General features: G+C 36.4%; 1 protein-coding gene across 11 annotated transcripts; it reads left to right on the plus strand.

The window, feature by feature from the left end:
- Positions 1–731: 731 nt before the first annotated feature.
- LOC125202710 (polyadenylation and cleavage factor homolog 4) lies at positions 732–8630 on the plus strand. Of its 11 annotated transcripts, XR_016135511.1 has the most exons (9): positions 732–1470; positions 2969–3070; positions 3331–3576; positions 4185–4625; positions 5317–7044; positions 7686–7832; positions 8119–8139; positions 8221–8271; positions 8344–8630. XR_016135511.1 is itself a non-coding variant. In XM_048101157.2 (6 exons), exons 1-6 carry the CDS (start codon positions 1087–1089, stop codon positions 7695–7697), a joined length of 2913 nt encoding a protein of 970 aa, XP_047957114.1. In that variant the 5' UTR covers positions 732–1086; the 3' UTR covers positions 7698–8630. The 11 variants fall into 11 exon arrangements, 2 of the variants coding, with proteins under 2 accessions (XP_047957114.1, XP_088920808.1); XR_016135508.1 differs by having other exon boundaries at positions 7686–8139; XR_007173173.2 differs by having other exon boundaries at positions 8221–8630.
- Positions 8631–11358: the final 2728 nt, after the last annotated feature.

Consider the following 11358-nt stretch of genomic DNA (forward strand, 5'->3'; position numbering starts at 1 on the left):
GAGGGGTGATGCGGAGCCGGACATTTTATGCAAGAGTGAAAGACTGAGAATTTAGATGAGAATTGATGAGAAAATTTAGAGAGAATTGTTTTGTGTAGTGTAGTGTAAAATTTTTTGGGTGGAAATGGGGCATTTAGATGAAAATGTGAATTTTGGGGTAAAAATAATGAAAAATAAATTGAAAGTGAAGAAAAAATGGATATATTTTATCGGGCAGTGGGAAAATAATTTTTTAATTAAAACCGATTTTTTGATATATTTTGAATTTTTTTTGTTGGAAAAAAAAAAGATAAATGCCAACGATATTGTCATTGGCCAATAATACACCACCACATCACCCTGCTCATCGGCACGATGGTGCTCGATGCATCGAGCAGGGACGCGCCGGCGGCAAGAGCACAACAGCAAGCTAGTGCTCGCCGCGCCATCGGCACGACGCCTATCGGTGCTCACTTACTGGTGTTAATTTGGCACGACGCCTATCGGTGTTCACTTACTGGTGTTAATTTTCTACGAAGTAAATAGTTGTGTAATATTTCAATAATTAAAAAAGAGTAAAATCCCAGTAAAATTAGTTTCCATATTTTCATCGTAGAACAAGCCTATTTGATGGACTTATGTTAGAGGTCAGGCAGGTGGGCTTGGCCCATTTATTTAGAGAAAACGACGCCGTCCTTTCTTGATCTGCCCTTTCCTTTTTCGTCGTCTTTATCATAAATGTAGTTTTACGAAATCCCAATTCTCAATCACCATTCAACCCCGAAAAAACCCTATCATTGTCTCTTTCTCCCTCCACCTCCTTCTCCCCTCTGTCGGAAATTTCATATCTCGGATATGCATGTGCCTTTGATGTTTCGATGTGTAGAGTCCCGCTTGTACTGTTAGAAATTCTTTGTTAGATTTCAATTTGTTGTCAGCGGTAGTTTTTGTAATGCTTTTCAATTGATTTTCTTTTATTTGCAGTTTTCCGAATTGTGATTTGAATGTAGTAGCTGTTTTTTTGCGGTAGCTTTTTGAGTAGTGTGTGATTCTAGTATTGGAAATGAGAAAGAGTGATGTAGAGTTAGGGATTTTGTAATCATTTTGATGGAAATGGAGAGCACACGAAGATCGTTCGACAGATCTCTTTCGAAAGAGCCGGGACCGAAGAAACCTAGGCTTACAGAGGACTCTGCTGCAGCGGATCGAATCACCAATGGCCGTGCCGGATTTGTCCAACGTCCTGCTGTTGGCGGAGGCCCGAGGACCCAGAGGGACCGAGACTCGGAGAGTAGCGATTCTATGCGGGGGGGATTTCATCACCAGACAGGGGCGCAGTTACATCAGGAACTGGTGACTCAGTACAAGACCGCATTGGCTGAGCTGACTTTCAATTCGAAGCCCATAATAACCAACCTGACAATTATTGCCGGAGAGAGTTTGCCTGCTGCCAAGGCCATTGCAGCTACTATCTGCAACAATATTATTGAGGTGACTCTGAAATTTTAAGCTTATCTGGTTGTATTTAGTGATATCTGATTCTACTCAAATTGTAAATACGTGTAATTGTAATTTAGTTGCTGTCAATGGAAAATGGCATGGCGTGTAATGAAATGAGTATCTGGGTTTAATTTGCTGAAGTTTTGTATTTGCAACGAGTTTTACCCATTTTACATATTTAATTGGGTTCCTTCATAGATATTTGTGGAGATGTGACTATGAGTGTTTGCTTGGACTCCAATGATTGAAATTATGATTATATAGCTGCAATTGATTGGGATCGTAATGCTAAAATGTTAATCTTATCCACTGGCCATGCAAAATGCGAGTCAACCAAAACCTAATGTGCTATAATTCTCTTATATTCCACCTTAGCTGCATTTTACTATAATTTATAATTTTTTGGTAAGGAGATCTTTTACTTTTAATCGTTCTTATTGTATTGTTGTTTCTTAAGTTCTTATTGTATTGTTGCATCTTAAGGCAGCTGTTGTATTAATTACTCTGACCTGGTTGGTGTAGATTTTACACTACATGCTGAAGTTCTCCTCACTGTATGGGCTAATGATCAGCATTGCCCTTCATTTTAATTGCATAAGAATATGTCATACCAGGTCTTGTACTGGGGCTTTTTTGCATTTATATGTACGTGCTACCTGTTGGTACACGTGGGATGGATGATCTATTTATAACAGAATTCTTTGCTGCCTCCATGTGGTTTCAGTTCTTTTATCAAATTGTATTACGTATAGACATGGGTTTGAATTACAAACCTTTTTCTGAAGACATGTTGTTGGGATGACTGCTTGATGCCAATGGAACTATTATTTTTATTTATTACTCATTTATATTAAAGTGAGTTTGGTGCGCTTTTGTTATTGATCACATTCTTCATCTCTGTCTTTGAACATTCTTATTCTTGATTTTGAGGAAGCTGGCTCTAAATAGTGCTGAACAGTGGCATTCATCAGCAATGACTCGCGAATCATGTCCAATCATCATCATTTTTCTAAAGAAGTGTCCAACTCTTTACTGTTCGGCACTCCCCAAATGACTCTGTTATACTTGTTTCAATTTGCTCTCATTGTTAGTTGCAGCCTACTAACTTTTTTTCAGATGTTCAACTTGATTTCCTACCCTAATAAATTTTACGCTGTTTAGGGTAGAGAATACTATGAAGCTAAAACATACTATGTCCAGCACTATAATATCTGGAGATGTCCACATAGCTGAATATGAAAAATTAAATGGGCACTATACAAGTTTAGTTTCACTCTAATCTGGAGAATTTGTAGCAGAGTATGGTCTATTATCTGTCTTTAGGTCAATGAAGAGCTTTCAGTGATTATAATCTGGTTCTTATTTATGCTATCTCACCTTTTGCTTTCTTTGTGCAACATGCTTTGCCCCTAATGTTTATTTCAGTAATTCCATTCTCTTCCAACTTATACTTGGGACATTATGCCTGATCTCCGGAAATCATGTGCAGGTTCCTAGCGATCAAAAACTGCCTTCTCTGTATCTATTAGACAGCATTGTGAAAAACATTGGGAGAGATTACATAAAATTCTTCGCTTCCAGATTACCGGAGGTCAGATCTTGTAATATCTGTTCTTGACTATCATGACTTGGATTAATTGTTCATTGAGTAAACATACCCTTCAGTCAACACTTGTTTTTGACTTATGCCATTTAAGTTTGAAATTAAGGAAACAGATGTGGGTAGACACCCCTTCTCAGTGGCCCTTAATTTGTCCTTGCCCTATTGTGGACGGTACAGGGATGCTTGGTTGTTGTTTCATTTCCACCATTTTTATAGCTTTTTCCCCCCCATTTTGGGTTGTTTTTCAGGTCTTTTGTAAGGCATATAGACAGGTTGATCCTTCAATACACCAAGGTATGCGGCACCTCTTTGGGACCTGGAAGGGAGTCTTCCCCCCACAGTCGCTTCAGCTGATTGAGAGGGAACTTGGATTCACCTCTGCAGCTAATGTATCAGCAGCCTCTAGAACTGAATCACAAGCCCAACGTCCTGCACATAGCATTCATGTAAACCCTAAGTATTTGGAGGCAAGGCAGCGACTGCAAACCAGCAGGGTAAGGGACCTAGTTCTTTGCAGCCACCTTCATTAATGAGTGTACATTTTTATGGCTGTTTTGAACATTTTAGTTATAGTTTAATTTGGTCTCTTTGATTCAAGCTTTTGCTCTGCTTGTTTCCATGACTTCTTTAATAAACATAAAATATTTCTTAAATCCAAAAGGACCATATGTTAGAACCATATCAAAACATTTGTACTGCTCTGTTTGATTTTAAGCCACTGGTAAAAAACAACTACGAAAGGATCTAATTTGCTATAAAATTCAAAGTGATTGTTATACGTATTATGCATGCCATCTTTTTGCTTCATTGTACATATTTTTTTTTGTAACAGTTCTTGGGGTTTAGTGGTTTCATGCCAATCGTAGATGGATGCTTGCCTTTTAGATACGTACAAGTTTCATTCCGCTTCTAAATATTTATTACTCCACCCGTCCTCAAAGAATAGACAAATTTATATGACATGGGTTTTAAATAGCCCATTGGTGCTGGGCGTGCCATGTGTATCGTTGCGCCATGATACATGCCATTGTTTGCTACCATTCGTGATGATTTTTCTTCTTTACTTTGTCTAACATAGGTTTCTAATTAATCAATCACGCAGTCTATCCAGCAACATCAAAGAGATCAAGTAAATAATCCAGTTCGTGAGAAAAGTTCTGGTATAGAATTTGCAGATGACTATGGTTCTGGTGTCTTGGGGCGATCAGGCTTGGGAAGTGGAAGGATGACAGAACACCTTAAAGATCCTGGATATGACAGGCCCTGGGATGAATCAGACAGTGATTTGATTGGGATGGGACATCAAAAGAATGGTTTTGGTCTGAAACATGGATTAGAAAGCTATGTTGCCCATGAATCTGTAAATTTTGACTCAGATCTACAGTCTAAGAAAAATATATCCAGTAGGAACACAAATGGGATGAGGGAGAACTGGAAAGACTCTGAGGAGGAGGAGTATACCTGGAGTGAGATGAACTCTAGACATACTGTAGCTGATGCTCCAACTAAAAATCAATGGGCACCAGCCAATTATGATAGAGTGGTATGTATAATGTTGACTTAGTTGATTGTTGCAAACATTATATGATATTTTGCTAAAAAGAAGCTCCTTGACCTTGAGTGCTAATAAGCTGTGTTGGCCCGGTAGCCTTTTCCATTGGCTACAAGTTGCAGATGAATCTATCATTTGCATGTAAATGTAGGCCAAAGTGCTCGATTCATCCATGTATGCTGTACCTCGTAGAATGCTTCACTACCTTACTACTAAATGATCATTAGGACAATTTATGGAAAAATATGAAAAGCCTTGCCATTGTTTCTTGGTCAATCAACAAACTCTGGTAATTTGGACTCCATCATTTAAATTGATTTTGATGGATAAATTTTTATAATTTCCACAGTTATGCCCTACCTAATTAAAGCATTAAATTTTTAACACAGAAAATTGCATGTGAATTTATGAATACCTATACCTAAGTAGTCTCTTGTATAATTATAATTAGGATTTTTTCGGCAGTGAAAATGAACTTCTTTGGCAGCTGCCGCTGATCTGGATTATGCTAACACTGTCCCCATGATGACTACTTTCCATACGTTTTATTACTTTGTTTTCTGCTTTGTGTTTGCACTCCAGAGTTTCAGTTGGTTTGTTCCATTTTTTTTCATTTTTGTCATGGATAACCTTATTTTCTTTGCAGTAAGTGTGATATCGTTTATGTTGCCCCTTTGTGCAGGATTTTGAAAGCCATCTCCCAGGACATCAAAATATACATGATATTGGGCCAAGGGATGAAGATGAACTCTCAATTGATTCCATCTCTATGGATCGCAGCCAAGTGGCTTCGGGGGCTCAAGTGCCATTGTGGTCACAAAAGCTGCATCCACCAGAAGGGAGTACACATTTAGGGAGTGGTAAAACCTTATCAGCTCAGTCTGAGGGATATGCAACTGGGTTGAATAGCACCAAAAGTACAATGGGCAAGACCCATTCTCAGTCACAGCTCGGTCAAACTCATATTGGAATGCCAAGCTTTAAGTTCCCAATGAATGAAACACCTTTGTCGAAAGCATCAATGAGTCAAGAGCGGCAGACCCTTGCCCCTTCATCCTCAGCACGATCATTAGTGCATCAACGTCCTCCGTCACCTTCTGTTGCTTCTCACGGCCAGAATCAATTTCTAAACAATTCTTCTGAGCGCAACCCCACAGCTACAGGTCCTCCTAAAGATCCTAGAAGGCGTCCAGGGCAAAAGAACACGAACTATCCTGACCAAGTTTCAGAGGATCCTCCTATGCCAACTCGGGGAGTTTATCAGGCCAGCACACAGAAGCCGCAACCTACAAATCTACGGTCTACGTCCACTATGGCACCTCCGACTCAACAAAGGAAACATGCTCCTGCTGCTCGACCAAGGAGTGTTGAAGTCTCTCAATTTGAGACTTCTGCTCCTGAACACCGCATGCTACCATCACAAATTTCAGGCTCTGGAAGCCGCTCGACGATGGGGAATTCGTCTTCTGACCAATCAAATCCTTTTACTGTTGATTCCCCTGGAAAATCCATTACTAGTTCACTAACAGGAAGCTTAAATAACCCTATTAGTTCTCAAGAAACCAGTCCCGGTTCATCTGTGAAGATGCCAAGTGCAGTTAATTCCACCTCAAATCCTTTTTCCAGTCTCTTAAGCTCATTGGTTGCAAAAGGCCTGATATCTTCTTCGAAGTCTGATCCAGTGTTGTCTACATCACCTAAACCTGATCTACCTATGGACAAAGTTCCGGAGACTGCAAAACCTAGTTCAGCTCCAGTTTGTTCTGTTCCAGTCACATTGTCAAAACCTTTTATGTCTGTGAGTGACAAGCCATCTTCATCTGAGGCTACGCTTAATGCCCCCTCAACAGAGAAGATAAAACATCTTATTGGTTTTGACTTCAAGCCAGATGTAGTCCGTAAGTTCCATCCAGATGTGATTAGTGATCTTCTCTGTAATCTTCCACATCTTTGTACCATATGTGGTCTTAAACTAAAATTTCAAGAACAGCTTGACAAACACATGGAATGGCATGCATCAAAGGTTCCTGAGGATGACCCCTTGAGCAAGATGTCAAGGAGTTGGTACACAGATGTAGTTGATTGGGTTTCAGGAGTTGGTAATTCTCATCTTGAAAGTAGTCCTTTGGATATAGGAGGTTCAGGTGATATACTAGAAAGTAATGAGCCATTGGTCCCAGCAGATGAGAGTCAATGTGCATGTATATTGTGTGGTGAGCTGTTTGAAGATTTCTACGATCAAGAAAACGATGAATGGATGTTTAAAGGAGCTCTTTACTTAACCATCCCATCCCTGAATGAGGGACTTGGAGCTACAAGTGATACTTTGGTTCTTAGTCCGATAGTCCATTCTGACTGTATATCAGAAGACACTATGAATGACTTGGGGCTAGCTTATGATGTCAAAATGGTGAGTGATTAATACCTCTGTGCACTGGAATCTGTAGTAGAATGGAAGATCAAGTTTCATGAGAATTTTTTTATATTGCGAAATCCATCCCATCATGTTCATATTTGATAGTAATATAAACTCGCATCCAAGTACAACAGTGACTGAAGCTTAGGCTTATGGTTATTGGTTACAACTAAACTTATGCTAATAGTTACCTAAACTTAGATTTATGGCTCCAACTAAATTTATATTGTTTGTTAGAATAACAAACTTAGTTTTTAGATTGGTTTTCTTTTTTCTTGAAGTTGGGGCTGTGAAGAATGATGAGAGGGGATATTTTCTGTGGCCTCTTGAAGTACTATTACTACTATTACAAGTGAGTTTATAATGGAAACATTATTATGTTCATTTATATGTTATCATGTAAATCAAGTGGATTTGATTGTACATATTGAACTTATAAGCTATAGCTCTGATGACATGCCTTGTAAAATCATGGGGATTTTTAGAATTGGGATATTTGTAAGTACTGCTCATCAAGTTTAGTAGTAGAAGTTGGCATTACACTGATAATTACCTTTTTTTTCCAGTTCTTTGCCAATATCCTTCATCCAACAACATAATCTGAATTGATGTAATTAATCTTGGCTGAATTGCAGGAAAAGGAATAACATCTCAAGGAGGGAGTAAGATTTAACGATGCTCGCTCACAATCCATGCCTATAGCGCCTAGCACGGAATGAACAGAAATTTTGCATTTACATTGAGCTTGTAGTATATGATCATAGCTAATGGCTATGCACTGTGTAAGCTGTTCCCTCTTGTTCAATTTTTGAACCTTCTCGAGCTTCACTTTTTCCTCCCTAAGCAGGAGGAAATTATAGAGATGATTTGCTATGTTCCTTACTTCTCAATTTTAAGTTTGTTAGCTCATGAATAGCATCTTGCACCCTGACAAATGATTCCAATCTGTGATTTAGATACAAAAAAATTAGGTTTAGTGATTAGAGCGGAAGGATAGATTATCACTTAAGTGGTAAATTGTATTGCACTTTTCCCTGAGATGTTTTGATTTCTTGTGGCCTTTCTTAGGGCTTGGATATGCCATTGAAGGTATCATGCCAGCATTGGTGTCTGTATTATTCCAGATCTCTTATATGATGATACCAAATGCTAATGTTAATCTTTCGGCAGGATGTAATGCCTATTTCAGACATGTTTCTCTGTATATGTACCTTGCAACAGGTAAAATGGAATTACTATCATTTTGTAGACTTCTACTTGTTTTTCGTTTCTCATGAAGGTTGTATTATTTAGGAAACTGGTCTCTTTGCTAAACGAAAGCGTTCTCAGTAACTTGAGAATCCTGCTTCTGTATTGGCTCTTTTGACTACTGTTGGTGTTGGTTTCTGTTTGATGTTTTAAATTTCCTACATCTCTGTTAAAGTGAATTGTATGGCAAATAATTTTATACTCCATTTGGATGGGACTCTGAGTTCTTGTGTGGTATACGTATGAAGGAGTATATTTGTTATCATAGAGTAATTGGTGATTGTATATTGAACAGTGTAATTCAATCGATTTGGTGATAGCTTTCTTAATTATATTGTAGAGTCCATGTTAAAATTTCCCTAAAGTTGAGCCATTATAATGATTCACGATCTCACTAGTCGAGCTTATATTGAATTGCTCAAGTGCCCACAACCTTTATTGTTAAAATTTAGTATTTGAATCAGTATTCAGTTTCAAAAAAATGATCCGTTATACGCGTATATGCCATCATAATATAAATGTCCATTCTTTTTTTTTATAGTTTAGTATTTTATTTTGGCATGCGCCCATGTATTGTAGTACTACTACTTCAGAATGGGATTGCCACATTCCATTAAAATTAGATTATTTTTATTTTATTAACTAAATGAATCTTGTGACTGAGATATAAAGTCAACAAATGTTTCAATTGGAGGGAAGTATCAAGAAATGTCAAATGAGACAAAGTTCAAGCCAAAAATATAATTTTGCACCATAAAAATCAGATTAAACTATCAGTTGATAAAAAGATGAGACCAAACAAGTTTGACCCAAATTTGAAAAGAGTCCTCTCTGACTCTCTCTGTCTAATTAGTTCAAACGGTAAACCAGATAGAAGACAGATTTATGTTCCACTGATTTTCTTTTCTCTTACAACAAAAATAAAATAAGCCAAAATTAAGTAGTACAGTATATAATTATGATGAGATCCTATGTTTGAGGTGACGAGCGAAAAGTCGATCCAACCAACTCCACATTATTTTTGTTTTATCGGTTTCTTTCCAGTGATTGGCCGCTACTTTTTCCCTTTTAATTTCTTTATGTTTCAACCACTTGTAAATGTTATAATTTAACTCATTTATATACCACATAGTACAAGTACTAAAAAATGTTTCTGTACTATTATTCTGATCCAAATATGATTGGATATTTGTAAAATTAAAAATAAGAGGGAACAATCTTTTTTAAGTACATTTCATAATATCTTTTGAGGTCCCTCAACTATAATTTAACATTAATTCAATTACTTTTTTGCTATTTCCAATATTTTCATGACCAAAGTATCCTTAAGGCCATGAAGGGCGATTCAATCTATTTACCCTCTCATTTTCATTAAAGTATGTAATTTATTTTTCTTTCTTTATTCATCCACTTCCTTATTTCTTCAAATTTATTTTGGTTAAGTTTAATAATTTCTTATACTATTATTATTAATATATACCATACCTTATTTGAATATTATGATATTACTTTCTACTGCTAGTTAATACTTTTATATGGTTACATTATCAATTATTTAAATAAAATTAAAAATAAATATTTTTTATTTTTATGAATCTCGTAATTTTATTAAACTGAAAATTTAATTTAAGTTAATCATAATATATAATATATATACTAAATTGAAATAAAAATTTAATAAAGTAGAAAAAATATGATTCACGAATAGTCAAGGAATAGATATGAGAACTATGAACAATTTTCATGATATTGTAGTAAATGACCTAATGATAATAAATAATTGATAGCTACTATTAATTTTTTATTTAATTAAACAATCATAGATTTAAATTAATCATATATTCAACTAAGGAATGCCATTGTCTTTTTTATTAAATTGATTATTGATAATTTGTAGTACTTTTTTAGACTACAATTACTACATAAGAGTAGATAAAATAAAACTAAGCTCTTTGAATTATTCACGATTTTGTGTATGTTAATGAATTTTAATTTATTTTTAATTTTTAATTTTGTGCACTTAAAAATAACATATTCTTCTATGAATAGCTTTAAGATTGAAAAATTAATATTCCATCTAATAAATTGAACTACTTTTATATATAAATATTGTACAAGTATATTGTTTACATATATTTATACCTAAGTTATTTCACTATTAATATTAAATATAATACAATAATTTATAATATTACAAATAAGTAAAACTAAATGTAAATAATTAATAGTAGAGTAAAGGCCAAAACTGGTCCTGAACATATGTCCATTTTACGATTTTGGTCCTAAACTTTATCTTTTGAATTTTTTGGTCCTGTACATTTCAAATCGGATCACAATTGATCCTCCGTTAACAATTCCATTAATTTTATAACGGTCAACGGATTGAACCCAATTTTGACCAATTAAAGATCTTAATAAAGAAATTAAAACAACAAAATGCAATTCATAAATTTGTATATTTCTTTTTTCTTACGCGGGCTGTCCGCCGAGCAGGCGAAAGGAGGTGTTGATGCTGGAACAGACCAGCGGCGGCACACCGAGGTCTTCACGCGGGCAAGAGGTGATCTCCCCGGAGTGAGAGAGCTCACCGGGAAAGAAATCGCAGAGGGGGAAGATGCCGACGGAGGGTCGGCAGCCCAATTGGAGCGGCGATTTCGCCGAGGGGAGGAGGGCGAGGGAGGCGGCGGAGGTGCTGCTGTTTCTCCTTCGGTTAAGGTTTCCCCGGTTTTCAGATTTGGATTTAAGATGTGAAATGGAGAGAGAGGGCCGGGAGGCAGCCGGCGAGGCTGATCGGCGACGGAAAAGAGAAGAAGGAAATCGGAAGTATACTGCCGCTGCTGTGATTGCTTCAATTAGGAATTCTATAGATTTGAGGAAATTGGGAATGTATATTTTTGAGGAAATTTGTTATTTTAATTTCATTTGTTTTTAGTATATTTAGTGTTAATATATATATTTTGTTTTATCAGGGGTAATAAATTAGAATAATAATTAATGATATAATTAGTGAGTTAAAAATCATAATTAAGAGTTTTAATCGGTCAAAATTGGGTTCAATCC

The sequence above is a fragment of the Salvia hispanica genome, chromosome 2 (assembly GCF_029641045.1).
Source record: "Salvia hispanica isolate PSC_SH4W2 chromosome 2, Shi_PSC_v1, whole genome shotgun sequence".
NCBI lineage: Eukaryota > Viridiplantae > Streptophyta > Magnoliopsida > Lamiales > Lamiaceae > Salvia > Salvia hispanica.